At 38.9% G+C, this 15,924-nt stretch overlaps 1 protein-coding gene across 4 annotated transcripts in view; it reads right to left on the bottom strand.

The window, feature by feature from the left end:
* Nucleotides 1-2,027: 2,027 nt before the first annotated feature.
* SPATA13 (spermatogenesis associated 13) overlaps nucleotides 2,028-15,924 on the bottom strand; it is a 222,330-nt gene continuing 208,433 nt past the window's right edge. For all 4 annotated transcript variants that reach the window (XM_039378650.1, XM_039378651.1, XM_027713672.2 and 1 more), the window contains 6 exons: nucleotides 15,389-15,568; nucleotides 14,527-14,759; nucleotides 12,035-12,164; nucleotides 11,102-11,474; nucleotides 7,256-7,330; nucleotides 2,028-6,068 (listed from right to left, as the gene is read on the bottom strand). In XM_039378650.1, the coding sequence (XP_039234584.1) occupies nucleotides 5,887-6,068; nucleotides 7,256-7,330; nucleotides 11,102-11,474; nucleotides 12,035-12,164; nucleotides 14,527-14,759; nucleotides 15,389-15,568 (1,173 nt within the window). In that variant the 3' untranslated portion in view covers nucleotides 2,028-5,886. The remainder of the gene's footprint in view (nucleotides 6,069-7,255; nucleotides 7,331-11,101; nucleotides 11,475-12,034; nucleotides 12,165-14,526; nucleotides 14,760-15,388; nucleotides 15,569-15,924) is intronic.

The raw sequence follows: 15,924 nt of genomic DNA, 5'->3' as shown, positions 1-15,924 counted from the left end.
AACACTAGGAGAAACAGTCAGTAAATCCTACATCGTCTTATGTTTCTCTTCTGAGAGAAACTCAGCATTTGAAGGGCAGTGGTACTCCTTCCTCTGCTGCTGACATCTGCCATTTCAGGTTTGCCCTTCTAAACTTCACTGACACCAGAGTGCAGGGATTCTGATGGATACCTCCTAGCCTTCACTTGTCTGCAGAGTGGTTTGTCTGTCATTGCAGGTGGCCCACTCTGAATGCTTGGAACATTAAAATGATTCAGGTAAAACCTTGCCCAGGTGTCATTCAGTTATCAGCCTCCCCCTCCCCAATGCACAACAGAAATGTAACATAAAGAGAGGGAGGGTCCATATGGGGATGCCATATGGAGTCTACAAAGGGGGGGGGGTGTAAATACATACATATACAAACACATACACACTCACACACAAGTCTGTTTTTTAAAACCAGAGTCTAAAATACCTAATAGTGGCAGTATGTGAGTTCTCAGCCCTAGGCACTCACCTGGACAACCAGAAGTCACTTCTGACTGCAGTGAACTAAACCTAACACAGACATAAGATTAATAAAAAACATGATGTGCTGACAGCTTATGCAGTTCTGAGGTATTCTCATAATTACATGTCCTCTAGCTTGTTAGAGTAACTGAATTTTTGAAAAGCACTTAGAAATACACTTGTGTAAGGAATATTTGTGTGCTTTTCTTACAATCCACGAGGTGTGCAGTTTTCCATTGCTGACTTTTTCATTTCTCCTTTGGTACTGGAACATAAAAAGGCTCAACTCCACGTTTCTTGTTACAAAGCACAGATCACGATGTAGCCTTAAAAAAACCAAAAAAACAAACAACAACAAAACCCAACAAAAAAACAACCCAAAAAATTCAAGATGAGCAGTGCTATTTCTGTGTAAACTAAAAGCACCACGTGATAGATCAGCTCTCGAAGAACTTTAAAGTAATTAATAGTAGAACTGATAGTACAGAACGATCTACAGGATTTAGGCTGACTGCCAAAGCATGAAATAAAATGCACAAATGAGCTCACCATGGCCAGGTGAACCACAGGGTCCTTACAAAGCCTATTGATTGCAACATCCTACTCGAGTGTTTGCTCAAGGTATGTTTTTCGGTCATTTGATCTACTGCACTGAGTGCTCAGACTGTGCCTTTCACTTTGATGTTGGCGCACCCAGCACACATCCCACTGCAACAGCAGCACTTGGGAGGCCTGAGAAAGTCTCAGCTTTGAGGTGAACCAAGAAATATAGGTGCCTGGACATTGAAAATAAGGGTAACAAATTAGCAAACCCAACTATTCTGTCAGCGTTTGAATTCACCGAAACTTCTAATGAAAAGATTTCAGCAAAATTTTTTATTTTGTTAAAGCTAATGTGTCTCAGCGAAACATAAGTTTTGACACAGCCTGGAGCAGGAAGGACACAGGTACACCTTTCAGATGTGGTCCTCTGCCCTGTCAGAATAATGAGAAACAAAAGACTTCCCCAAATCAGAGAAGTAAGCTGAAACCCGAGCAGTGTTGCCCAACAAGCAGGCAGGTAAGCCTCTTCACACACATTTAAGGAACACACCTTTTTGGGTGAACCCTTTCAGAAGGTTTTGCTTTCATTCCAAAGAAAATAAAATTTAATCCTTCTTACCTGCACTGCAGTACTTAAGTCACCATCCTTTGTTAGCAGGAGCCTTATTAATAGAGAAGCTGCATTTGCATTTATTCCAAGGGGAACTGTGGGAGCCCTCTGCCAGGACAAGATAAAGCACAGTGACCACAGATGCATATGTCTGAAACAACAACAAGGATGGACTTTGCTTGAATGATGAAAAATTTAAATCCCAGAATCAGGCTTAGTCGGTGTTAAAATGAACTTGTGCTGGGAAGTACTGTTGCCATTACTGGGAAACCAAGAGAGGGGGATGTGACTTTTTTTCTTTAAAATACTAAAAGAAATATGACAGTTGATGTATTTTTGCATCACAGAGGAAATTTTGTAGACAATAAAAAACCCACAACAATTTTAAAACTGCACAATAAAGTTTTATAAGACAGAGATGAGAAACTTCAGCTTTGTACATTATTTAATTCAAATATATACAATAAGAGAAAAATAATAGGAATGTAAGTTTGTACTTATTTCCAGAAAATAGATTCATTTGACAAACAATGTTGGAAGAGTAAATAAATCTTGGAATGCAATTTCTTCAGAAAAAATGCACGTCAAGCTACTGCAGTCCTATACATTGTACTTCAGCCAGCAAAAGCCAATTCCTCTGCTCCGTAGCCAGAACACTTAATTTACAAAATGTGTAACAGCACACTGATGGTAAGATGCACAAAGCAATGTATGGAAGATAAAATGTTACAAAACACTTACCAAAATAAAATATATATGCAAGTTATCCCTAGTATTTACAACAAGTAGTTTTAAATTAGAGATCATTCAGAAGGCATCTCCTACATGCAAATGCCACACATATAGAAAAAAAGCAGAAAGGCAGTCAGAGAAAAGTACTGTGTTAGTTATGGCTAAAGACCTTTGGCTCCAAAACTGTGATATAATTGTTTTCAAAAGACAACTAAAATGTGGAACATTTGAGAAGTCTGTCTTTGAACTCAGTTATTACACTGACCACTAAAATTCAATGTGAAATTTAGCATGGCAAGAGCCACTTGTAAAACAATCTTATTATTTTATACATCAAATGCTTCGAGTTAGATGTAATTATGGTTTGGCATTTTCCTAAATCAGTGGGAACATATTTGAGGACAATTATATTTTACTGCATCTCATGCAAAAAGTCTGAGGTTATCTACTCAGCAGGCCATTGGGAAGGCTCTGGCTGTGCTTTATCTAAACGAGGCACAAACGTGCTTAGTAGTTGCCCTAGATTTTTTTTTTTATAGTAACTTCATGCAAAAGCAAGAGGAAAAGAACAGATGTTGCCATCACACCCTTCTCATCATATATAAGCTTTGTCATCAAAAGGAGAATCAGGGCAAGAGTTGCTAGAATTCAGTCTTTTACATTTTTGTTGCAACTCTTTTTCCCACAGACTCTAAAGTGAGGCTGAGTCAGGAGTAAATTTTTGTCTTAATTATTGAATAATGTAGTTGTGTGTTTTCATTTCACTATAATTTGGTTAAAATACTATGGCGTGGTATAAATTTGGCCTGTCTTACTATATTTTATCTTAATTCTGTTGCAAGGTCATAATGCAAAGAAAGACACAGAGAATATTATGAAACAACCATGTCTATATGAAGGGTACTATATGTAAAACTGTCCTGAGTAATCTGCACCATGAAATATTTTCTTTTTATCTCTTTGAAATTCACTTCTTGAGAAAAAAACTGCTGCATCCAAAACCATATACAAACATTTCTGTTCATTTTTAGGGCTAAGGCACCAGCACTAATACATGGGAAGAGCCTTCATGGGCACTGATGTGTCAGAAGACAGACCCCAAAACCTCTTTTTTTTCCCCAGCACTCCACAGACTCTCAAGCCCTGAAAGGAAGTAGGTTTCAACAAAGACATGTATGGAAGTGTGGATCTCATAATGGCTTCAGGTTCAGCTGGGAAAGTTTCTGGGTAAGCACTGTAATCCAACTTCAGTCTTTTTTGTGCATCTAGAACAAGTCTTTCAAAATGTGATTATGAAAAACATCATCTCCACTTCCACCCTACATGCATTACGTTGGTCTGCAGGCCTGAATGTGGCAAGTACCCACAAAAATGGGTATGTAAGAAACACAGAAGGGTTACTCATTTGAGGGGAAGGGCATGCCTGCATTTGGAAGTCTGCTCTTTGTGTTTAAATAGAGCATTTAGAATTATCTTTTAAAAAAATCTGAATAGCAATAGCTTGTTTTAAACATCAAAAGAAAAATACAACCAGCTTTTTTCACTCACTTTCTGGTGGATTGTTAAAAATCTCAGTGCACATTTCCAGTTCTTAACTGATCTGGGTCATCTTCCACTGCTATGGGAAAGCACAAGCAATTAAGTTCATTATGCAGGGAACAATTTGGCTGGGCATCACCAGACCTTGCCTTAATGCTGAGCTATATACACAAGGCATTTGAAATGTACATTTGTCAAAAGATGTAATTTAAAGTCAAACCCACAAACCTTAGAAGGTTAGCTTAGCAGAAGTTGCCACAACGTTATCAAATCACAGGTTCTACTGACTAGTGGGCTTCACAACACTGACGAGAAATAAAAATATAGAGGTCACAATAGTAGTAGGAACAAATACATCTTTAAAATAAGGCTTTTTTACATTGTTGTTAAGATGCCTGGCCTCTAGCCCCTTGTTTGTTTTTCATATATTACAGATCCATGACAAAGCTGATTGTGTCCATTGTCAAAGAATACCCCTGGATCTATCCTTATCATCAGGTAATGCCCCTAATCAGCAGCACAGCATAAAGTATTGCAAAGACATTCATGGCATATCAGTTCTGAAACATATGGAGTCTTTATTTCCTTCCATATTCCCAACAGTCTTTTCATCCTTGATGAGAGCTATTAAGCAGAAATTACCAGTGCTACAAATATCAGGATCCTCTTTCTTCCTGGTGGCTTTTTAAAAGTTGCTCTCACAAATCAACTTCATGTCACAGGCAAATTGCAGAAATGCAAATCCAGGATTGCATATGCTGGCCAGAGCTGACCCTAATCAAGTCAGGTTCTTCCCCTTCCAATAGAGAGTGATGACTCCGAGACAAAAATCCATCTCCAGTCCACACAATTTCTCTGTCCCTTCCAGTAAAGATTTCACTTTCTTCGTGAAGAAGTAATTGGTCAAAACCCATTGTCAATTGACTGTGTATAAGAAGCTTGGATCTAGACCACTTTAATATATTTACATTACTAATAATCCATTTTCTAAGTCAAAATACATGAAAAAAGTGTTAGACCTAGACTGTAACATAGCCAGCAGTCACCATGTACTGTCTCAATGCTGACTTTGTACATTCACATTATCTCTGTTAGAAGATAAAAAACTATTTTTTACACAGAGAAATAAACACATTGGAAATATAAAGAAGTCTCTCCCAGGCAAAGAAGTGCACAAAAAGGGATATAAAAGCTCTACACTGAAGAGCATACATACATGCAGTATATTGCTCTGATTGAAATCAATCAATCTGAGATGCCCTGGGCTCCTCTTGTTTCCACTTGCGTGCAATAAATGCACATATCTTTACAGTTCATTTCACACTCTGTTCGTGTTTCTACATGACAGAATAAAATTCCCCTGTTCCAATCTGGAATATGGTAAGGCCTTGCGGGATGTTCTCCTGCCATTTGGCAATATAATAAAAAAGACAGGAAGGATTAGGGTCCACTAAATTCTGCAGTAGCTCATTAAACACATGGGATGTCTCTGTCTGATTTTAATGGGTGGTCTCTGCTTGGTGATCCTGGAGGAAGAAGAAAAATCTCCTAAGATTCCTTGCTGATACATCCCTAAGGAAAAACACCTTCCTATCCTAAATTTGGCCATCAATATAGGGTTAAGAAAAATGAAATGTTACAATGACCTGCATGACTCCATCACTACTTCAACATGACTAAGAAACGGAGACTGAATACTGCTGCTTCTGAGGAACAGCAAGCTGTCTTAGTCAGAAGAGAGACTGCTCTTCATCAGTGATGCTGACACTTGGCAACATGGACTTCAGAGCAGTCTTGAGAAACTTCATTCGTATTCCAGACAAATGCTGCATTTCTGGCTCGAGAGAAGCCAAGGTTTTGCCTCCAAAACAGGAGATTCGCCAAGCTCGAGTAAGATAAACTGCGTCTCCAGGGTCCTCCTCTAGAGGAAGTCTCCTGCCATGCTGAAGTCCTTCCAGGTCCTTGGCTTCTCACTTTTTAAAGGGAGTGAGTTTGTTGAAGGTATGCCAGAAGAGGGACGGCTTCCGCTTGGGTTCTGCCAGGGCAAAGACCTGCTGCTGCGGGACGCTGGTAGGTACAGTGATGTGTCGCTGGTGAATGGGATGCAGGGTTTGGTGTGGAGGAGGCACAGGACACCCGTTATAGCTTACACCTGCAAAAGGAACAGTTTAAGAAAGCGTATGAGTCAGCTAGTGAAAATTTAAGCACAGGGCCAGGGGAGAATGGAAGAACTGCTAAAGGTTACTTCTTCTGATGTTAGACTTTATAACTGCTGCATTGATTTGGCTTAAGAAGAGAACAGTACCAGTAAAAATAACATTACAGAATTACCAAAAATAAGCAGCAGTTTCACATAGCCTGACAATACTGTTTGCACAAGTAAATCCTAGTATTTAAAAAGAATGACTTTACACAGCAGATACTCATATTTTAGTCCACTCTCAGAATAAGACTGGATAAAATCCTGCTACCAACAAAAATGTTATTTATTCCATTTGGAATACATTTTTCTGGACAATGTTCTCAGACTTTGACCTTTCTGCTTTCTGAACAGAATCTCCTAATCACAAACTTTAGCCACTCCCCTGGAAATCCAGACAGGTTTTAAAGGTTAATGATAAAGAGAAAATGCTTTAATAATATTAATCCCAGGGATCAGAGGACAACCTAACATCAATTCCTTCACTCCTAAATTCGACTTAAATCTTGTCCTACTTTCTCAATTTATTCTCTCAACACACTAGAGATTTTTCCAAGTTTGACTTTAAGATGGAAAAGGACAAAATCACAACATATTTTCTGAGAGAGAAAATGAATAAAAAATGAATAAAACCCCTGTTTTCTGCTAAACAAGTTTCTAGTCCATCCTTCCTTCTAGTCTAGGGACAGAAGGAAGCCATTTTGACTGTGTTAAAGTAAATATTGGAACACGTGGCTTGCAAAAAGAACTTTACGATAGTTTAAACAAGGCACAGAATTGGTAAAGAAGAACAAGCTGTTTGAGTAAAAGCAAAGGAAGGAATCGGTAACACTCATTTACAATTTAATCTTTGCATGCACTTAAATAAGCAGCTTGCCTTACCTCTTGAGTTACTTCTCTAATATAGAGAAAACTGACTCACCCATCTGAAGAAGCCCTGGGAGCTGATTTAGTAGACAGTTTACAGAGGAATTGGAATTTTATATTAAAATACAGGTTAATGGCAATTATTTGACTCCATGTAAACCATTAAATTTTTTTAAAGGACTGAATAATTCAACCGTAGCCAGACTGTGCTATTTCCTCACAAAAAGATCATTGGAACACAGTAAGAATGTAAAACAATTCTGAACACCCACCTTTAATTTTTCCTTGCCTTGACTTACGGGCATTCTGCATGGCTTGTTTCTTCTGGTTTTCTGAGATCTCCATACCTATGTCAAAGTGTAAATTAGGGCACTAGTACAAAATTACTGTACCTAATACTTGATTATGTTAAATTAAAACAAATACGTAAACTGTATTTTAAGAATTATTAGTAAAACTTAATAGTAATACACCTGAAGTTTTTAGAAGTATGTTTTACTTTGTCATATGAATTTAAAGATTGTTTTTCACTGGGAAAATGATAGGAACAACTTTGATTTGCCTTTAGATTACATGAAAAAGCTCCTTTCCAGTTTCTGCAAATGGCAATCACTGGTGAACTAACTACACAAAAATTTCTTTTCACAGATAAGTCCAGATAACAAGAGATTAAAAAAAAGAAGAGTAAACTAACATTTCTGAAGGCTACAACCCTCCAAGTAATAGATCACAAATTCAGAACCTTTTTTTTTTCACTCACTCTGAGCTAACATGGGTAACAAACTGAAGTCACTTTCCTCCACTCAGAGGAAAGTATCACAAAATCTGCCAGACACTGAAGCAGGCTGTGGTGTGGTTATGGCTGCAGCAGACCAGGGCTGGATCCCCCACTCAGGTTTCTCATGTACCTGTTCACATACTTGTATAACTTACATGGTGCTATAGTTATGTGGTCAACCCTACACTATTTACTGTCGTGTGATAGGTGTATGACTGATCTGTGATGAGTACAGAGATGCCAGACACCTGCTAGAAAAGGTGACACCAGTTACTGGTGTTGTCTGGAGAGCCAGAACGGGCACTCCAGTTTCCTCTCCCTGTGTACAATACAGGTGAGATACATGGATATGTTACGTTTGCACCAGGAGACAACAAGGTGCACAGGATGCTGTTTCATTTCATGCTATGCATAAGGCTGCATTCATTTCACTCATATGCATACAAAAAGCACAGAAGCTGTGATTCAAAGCCAAAATGAAGTATCTGGTTTGCTTCCATTTTGCATCTTCCTTCACTTCCCTATACTTTTAAAACTCCCTTTTTTATCCTGAACTTATGAAGAAGTTATTACAAATCAGTCTATTAACTTAAAACAGCCATAATTTTGGGGTAGCAGAAGTTTATATTATTCTGCAGGCTTTTTTTCCTTTAGAGAAACAAGGAAACATTTTAAAAAATGAAAGCAATTTCATCAGCAGAGATCAGACCACTTTTTTAGGGTTACTATTAGTGGTTTGGAGAAGGATTTTCTGGCTGTGGCCTTCTCATATATTCATAAAAGCTAAGAAAAACTAGATATAGTTTGGGAGACAGTGACTCATACTAAAGTGTTTTTGAAAATAGAAGTAAAATGCCATTTGCAGTTTCGAATTGGAAGAGTATGTATTTGTCTCTGGTTAGATTAGAGGCTTTGTGGGAAGTCCAGCAAGATAGCTTACAAAATCAACATGATAAATTTAAACCTGAGGTTGAGAATACTGGCACCTTTCCAGTGGTTTTGGCTAAAGGAAATGTTCAATTACGCCAAAAAAAGGAAGAAAGTTTAGAAAAGAAACAGTCTTCTGATTAATGGAGAAAACATCCAAGCCACTGTGGTGGCTCACAAGATCACTCACAAGACCAGATGGACATCTAATATTGCAATTCAACTACCTTTCCTCTGGTTCATGATCCCTGTCCCAAAACAGGTGCACCAGAATAATGAGTTGCAATATTTGAAAAGCAAGTTTGCAGATGGCTGGATGTTACAGGGGCAGAAGAGACTGCATTTGCCTTACGTGCCACAGTTTCTCTTTCAACTGATATTTTTTTCACTATGTTGCACTGTGCCTAAAGAGCAGCAAACACAATGGACCCTCCTGTGCAACCCTTGCACTGAGCACCACGGGAGTTTGTGACCCAGACCTACATAACGTTTAGTGCTATTATGACAAATCTTATTGTTATCACTGCCAGTGCCACCACTGTCAAATGGTTACCCTTTGAATACCATATGCTGATTTTCATGGGGTCCCAGAAGAACAAATAATGACATTTAGGGCTGTAGCTGCTTTGCAGTTTCCTCATGCTTGGGGATTTGTGCAGCAGTGTCACTTATAAGGAATGGTAACACCAAGACAGACCTGCTGCTGCCCAGGGCAAGCACTACTGTGAGCCTCAGAAGCATCCTGACATACAGAATTTAGCTTGCTCAGCATACTCTCCCAGTGCTCCATAAAGTAACCATCCAGGAAGAGGCATAGAGCTCAAGAATGCTTATCAGAAAGGACAGGAATGGAAAATGTTCACTCTTTATCTCCTTTTGCTCAGTCCTTCTCACAAAAGTGCAGGAGCTGTGTTTTACTCTTTAGTGTTCTTCCATGTGACTGTACTAGTACTCTCATTGCATGCTGGAGTGGAAGCTTTATGTAACTTTGTTGTACAAGGGATTGTGTGGACACTTATCATCAGATCCTCAGCACTGCTCTATTACTTTCTGATCATGTTCACCCATTTACAATATCCACTATTGCAGAGTTCTGCTTAGGTGAATTAGGGAAGGCAGCTACCTCCCATCCCCAGGAGTACAAGGTGATGGAGCATGCTCTACACAGAGTAACTCATAAAAACCATCAGTGTTGTGCCCAACAGGATCATAATGTCACACGTTCAGGACAGGAGGAGAGTCAGGTTTGGAAAGTTTGAGGAGAGTTTAGCTGTGGCTCCTTCATTGTTTATTTCAGACTTGAGATGACTGAGGTTAATTGCAACATTTGGTGCAATGTGAAAGAGTTAAAACTGGTTTTCGAGTATGAATTGGTAAACTTGTGTTTTCTTCAGCTATATTACCTAACATACATATGGAGGAGGCCTTATTTTTGTCATACTTACAACTGTACCAAAGAAAAAAAGCCACTAAGATCAAAAGGTTTACATTTGTAATCTAAGGGTTACTCCTGTCTTTGTATTCTTCTGATCAAGTGTTTTAAGTGGATGTGGAACATAAGATTTGGCATCTTGTTTAAATTTTAATAACTTCTGAATTCTATCATCCACTTCACTGCACTTCCAATGTTATGAAAAACAGAAGTTCTCAAGCAGTCAACCCACACAGATGCACTAACTTTAGAAATACTAAAAAGATTTTATTTTTCTTATTAGCGTTGCTGTTTTCCTTGTGTATGTTTTGCCAATGAAATTTTGCTGGAGCTTTCGTCACCGATCTTAAAGAAAGCATGAAACCACGCAAAAAAAAAAGAGCAAATCCTAAATATACATTCACACAGAAGACACTGTCCTTAGAGTGTCCCACAGGCTGCCCGTCTAGTATTTGCTACCTTTTTTCCTCCTCGCTCAAGGTTAGGCTCTGTACACTGCCCGGTGTTGGGTCTGTAACTAATGATGCCATGCAACGGCATGGGTCTCCTGGACACAGGTGGTGCCATTATATGACATGGGCAGTATAAAACTACAATTATTGCTGCTTGGCTTTGTCATAAAGTGTCCTTTACAAAAAGATATTTTTGGCCAATAATTCATATAGAAGTGACAGGATTTTAGATTGATTTTTATTATTGATTGGTCTTTGTGAATTGCATCTTGTCATATCTCATCTCTCATTCTGCTTCATAATGCACCAGAATCATATGGGTGACACTAACTGCCCTGGACCTTTGGCCCACAGTGACAGGGCAAGCACACCTGAATAGGCTTCACTTACACAGCTAAACTGTTGGGTAAGAAAGGGACACCAGTTCCAGATGACAGATGCACATCTGCACAAAACATAAAGAATGGCAAAAGCAAAAACATTCCCCTTTGTTTTAACTACTGTTCAGAGAGGAAATTCTTCCACTCACCCATTTCCTTGTCTTCTTGAACTCTTCTCCTTTCACTTTCGCATGCCGCAATCCATCTCTTTTTATCCTCCTGTTTTTTTGCACAGAACAAATGAATCTCTTCTGTTGTTCTGTTTATTATCTTAAAAGCATTCTTGACGTTAATGTTAAAGTCTCTGTCTTTGCCATCTTCGATGTCCACAATTTCCATTTCATCCATGTCAATACGATCTTTATAATACAAGATGTCCCTTCTCAGCAAGTCCTTCTTACAGAACACAAGCTGATGGTCAAAAAGGAAGAAAGTCCTCTGCTGGCTTTTGCCTTGTTTTGATATTTTGGTCAGTTCTCCTGAGTGGATCAGTTCTGAGCTTCTGGCTAACACATCTGGTCCCTAGGAAGATACAGATATAGATATATATATAGGTAGTAAGTAAATAATATTTTAAAGTCTCACTGTGTGCCTAACCAGTCTCACTATATAATCAAATTTTAAGTTCACTCTTCTGGTATTTTTATTATTAGATTTGAAAATGTAACACAGTGTAAATAATGTCATAGAGGTAAATTTAATGACTGTGGTTCTGCTCTACTTCATATCTGCATAAAGAAGAGGAAACTCTTCTTAAGTCAGTGAAACAGGTTTCAGTTCTGACAGAACTACCAAAATTCCAAAGGAGATTTAAGAGCTCTATTATTAAAAAAAATACATTTTGTCATTTCATCTCACAGACAATGTCCACGTTAAAACATGCTTGCTCTTCCTGAACTATAAATAAAGTAAATCAGTAACAGAATCATTGCAAATGAAGCAACTGGACTTTTAACTGAGCAATGACCGCTTGAAAAGTAGACACCACAAACAACAACCTATGCAGAAAGACATATGCTGTAGGGAACATCAAGTATTGTACACAGTACCTTTGCTCAGAAAAGGGACAGGCTGACACTCACCTCCCAGTCTACGATAGAGACTTGCCAACGTGCAATCTTGTCGATGCTTTCTAGTCTCCGTTTTCGCTCATTGATCAGACATGCAACGTTCTTCATAGCCTCATATGCAGCTTTTATGTTGTTATAATCACTGTGAAATGTAGGCACGTTTCAAAGATCACTTATGCAGTGGACATGATGCAATCATGAGCCGTGACAAGTGCTAGCCCACATTACTCACTTGTCCCTCTACTCAGGGTACTTAAATAAGAGAGACCTGATTCTCAGCTATCCCAAACCTCACACAGTAGCCTGTGCAATTCAGTGCTGCAGTACTGCTAGGCTTGTCCAGGACCAAATTACTAAACTCCTGGAAGGAGGAAGAGGAGACAGATTAATGAACTGCAATAAAGTCTACTGAAAACAATGGTAGAACTCCCACTGACCTCAGAGATAGCTACATTTCACCAAAGGACTGTGTTTTTAAGCAAAATTTTAGTGGGATTTTATTGGAAAGGGCATTCTTTCAATTGTGTTTAACAATTGTATTTTCTCCTTGTTTCCAATGGCTCGGTCAATGAACACAAATGGAGAATGCCACATGGGCAGAAAAAAATACCAAAAGCAACCCCAAACGGGGTCAGTGAGGAACCCAAGAACATGGGCACCAGAGAGAGGAATTCAAGGCAACAGTACCAAGGCGGCAGCCTGTTTCCATGGGAGAAGTGTGTGAGATCTAAGATGGTCACCTTCCTCTGCCTGCTTGAGTACAATCAATTCAGGTCAGTCCTCCTGTCCTTCTGCTCCCCTCCCTCCCTGAGCTCCCAACATGCCTATGAATCTCCCCAATGTTCAGGGGGTTTTTTGCCTCTGAATATTATCCATTACTCCTTCACCTTTCCCAAATGGAGTCTCTGAGAAGAGAGAAGGGAAAAGTCGTATTTCTCGCCTCAGGTCTCCCAGCCAAGCAGCTGCTTTCCCTCTTTTATCAGAATGCCTCTTGCAGAAAAGGAAGCCAGAGGTAGAACACAGCATGAGCCAGAAATAAATCCTGCAAAGGGGTTAGTCTTGCTGTCCTTTTTATCTGATTCTGTCTCAGTTCCAATTTTAATTGGCTGCTGCTGATGGATGCACTTCCCTTCTAAATCTGTGCATTCTCTCTTCTCTCTGTTTATATCTATGGAAACTCTATTCTGCCACACTGTATACAAAAAGTGAGATTAACCATAATAGGATCCTACAAACATCAGGAAGATGACCACATAATATCCATACCGCTATTCTTGCCCTTCCTTATCTCGATTCCTTCTTTCTCTATTGGTATGTTATTCCACACTTCTTTCAAAACCTGTGGCCTTCACAGCAGGCTGTGCACATCAGAACTTCAAACTTTTTATGAAAACAAAATGCTACCAAAAAACCAGCTGGCTGGAGCTTTACCAAGGTTCCATATGGGTGCAGGTCTGCCTGTTTGTGAGTAACTCTGTACAGTGGGCACCTGTCTGTGCTTGTAGGTGTCTCTGGATGCTGTGCCACAGAAGAGGAAAACAGGTACTGTGGGCCAAAGGTGGCGAGACCTTGCTGTCACTTTATCTACAGGTTTAATAGCTCACAGAATAAACTTCCTAAAATTAGTACCAGTGAAAGAGAAACTCATGTAAGTAACTGTTATTGCAGCACTTCTCAGGTAGCCACAAAACTGAATGGAGGCATTTCACACCTGAATGTCAGTATTTCATGGACCTTGTATTTTGGCCCTGGCAAAAATCCAGTGGGCTCAAAGGGCAATTTTCTCAAGGTTAAAAAAATACAGACTCTGGCCAAGGAAGCACTGCCTCAGGCTGCATTTGGACTTTGAGCACAGGGGTCACAATGGAACATTCTTCTTGCAGTTATGCAAGTTAAAAAGATAGACACTTAAAGACAAAATCTTAATTTAGTCAAAGATTTAATCAGCTCAGGAGTATACCAGAAAGGGTAATAAACTGCAACTGAAATTCTCATTTATCCCAGATGAAAACCTAATATCTGGACTTTATTACAAACAAAGGCAATGTTTATTACTATTAGGTTTCTAAAAAACATTACCTCCAAACATGCTCAGAGTGCATCTTTTTTTCTAAGACCCTCTTTACCGTTTTTTTACATCCACGACTCTTATGCATCTTCCCCTGTTCTTCTCTGGTTTTCTTTCTCCTTCACTTCCTTGACACATTGGCCTTCTTTTCACTCTGAATTACACATCCCTCCCTGCACCCTATTTCAGCATCAACTTCTTCACCTTCTCCTTTTTTGATTTACTCCTCATTCTGTCTTGCATCCTCCCAGTCCACTGTACTGCATTTTCAGATACTGTTTTTGGTAATATCTGTGATGGTTCCAAGATGCCCTGTCTATAGTGGCCCATGGTAGTTTTGGTCCTGATCTCAAAAGCCTCAGTGTTGTGTTATCCAGAAAACTTGAGTAAGTAGGTGTTACTACTGTTACAGAATTTGTTCTTTTTACTCTCTCACCTGTGTTGCTGAGTGGTGTATTTGAGCAATTCTGCAAGCTGCAGAGGGTATTTGCAGATTTTCTGAACAGGCGTGAGAAGAAAACCATCAATGGCAATGTCAATCATCTGCTGAAGCAAGCGACAGGCCTCGAAGAAGTGGCGGTATTTGCCCTGTTTCATTAGTTTGGAAAGTTCAATGCAGGCACTGGGATGATTGTTACAATACTCTGAATAAATAGCAAAGCCTTCTTGCTATTAAAAAAAAAAAGTTACAGCTTTACTGAAGTATTTGTCTATAAAGAAAAAAAGTTATTTTTGTAACATCTATTATATATAATCAGATTAATTAATCCATTTTCTATACTGTTTCCAGGCTGATGAGCCTTGAAACTATGCAGAAATCTACTTCGTAACTCTCAAAACCCTGTACCTTCTTTGTCAGAACACAGAAATAAAGATCACTGTTCAATCAGGATAAATCAAACCCGCCTTAAGAAGTACTTTTCCCTGGGGAAGACAGCTATATGCTTAGCAAGTGTCTATCAAGAACTCACAGCCTCTTTCCCCACCACCTTCCTTTTTTAATTTCTTTATGAAGTTTTTGCATGCCAAATGTGAGATCACTGCAAATAGTCCAGCTCAACTGTGATCATTACAGTTTTGAAAAGGAAATTTAAAATTGTTTACAAAGTTACATGATCGTTAAAGATGAGGAGAAATATAAAACATTTAATAGTTAATTAATTGCAAATTACTTTAATTTCTAAAATACTGCTGGTTTAGTATTTGAGAAGCATTTGTTACTAAAATCCCCTCCTAACATGGTATTTTATTATCATATTTTGTTAATTTCATAACTTAAATCAACTTTTGCAACCTACATGTTGAAGAAAACATGATCCTATTTCACTTAGATGAGGTTCTTCTTTGTTGTACTGTTTCTCAAGATCCTTCAGAAACTTCCTTTGAAACTTGTAAATATCTTCAATATTTCCAAAAATGGTGCTTAACTGAGCTGTGGTGAACATTCCTGTATGTTTACGACACTGCCGAATATAACCCTGGAAATGAAATAAAAAACACTCATTAGCTGAAAGATGTCAAACAGGTTCTGCCCTGAGCAAGCCCATCTGAGCTGGCCAAACCCCCGTGACCTATGGGCAGGTAAGTGGTTTCCCAGCCATACGTGTACAGGTGTGTAAGTTCAGATTTGCATCTGAAATGTTTACACATTGATTATTGCAGCCCAACTCCTGTCTCACAGGACCGTAAATGAATCACGGAACCAGAAACCTGCAGAGTGTGTAAAGCCCATTCACACCTCCTCCTTGTACAATGTCAGCCCAATGTAAAGTCCCAAGGGTGCTGCTACTTTCACTTTTTTCACAGCAATTTCTCTGTGTCATAACAATTCTTC

This window comes from Pipra filicauda, unplaced genomic scaffold (genome assembly GCF_003945595.2).
Source record: "Pipra filicauda isolate LSUMZ 115617 unplaced genomic scaffold, ASM394559v2 scaffold142_size1944046_pilon, whole genome shotgun sequence".
NCBI classification, from domain to species: Eukaryota; Metazoa; Chordata; class Aves; order Passeriformes; family Pipridae; genus Pipra; species Pipra filicauda.
This window is presented reverse-complemented; position numbering and strand designations above follow the sequence as displayed.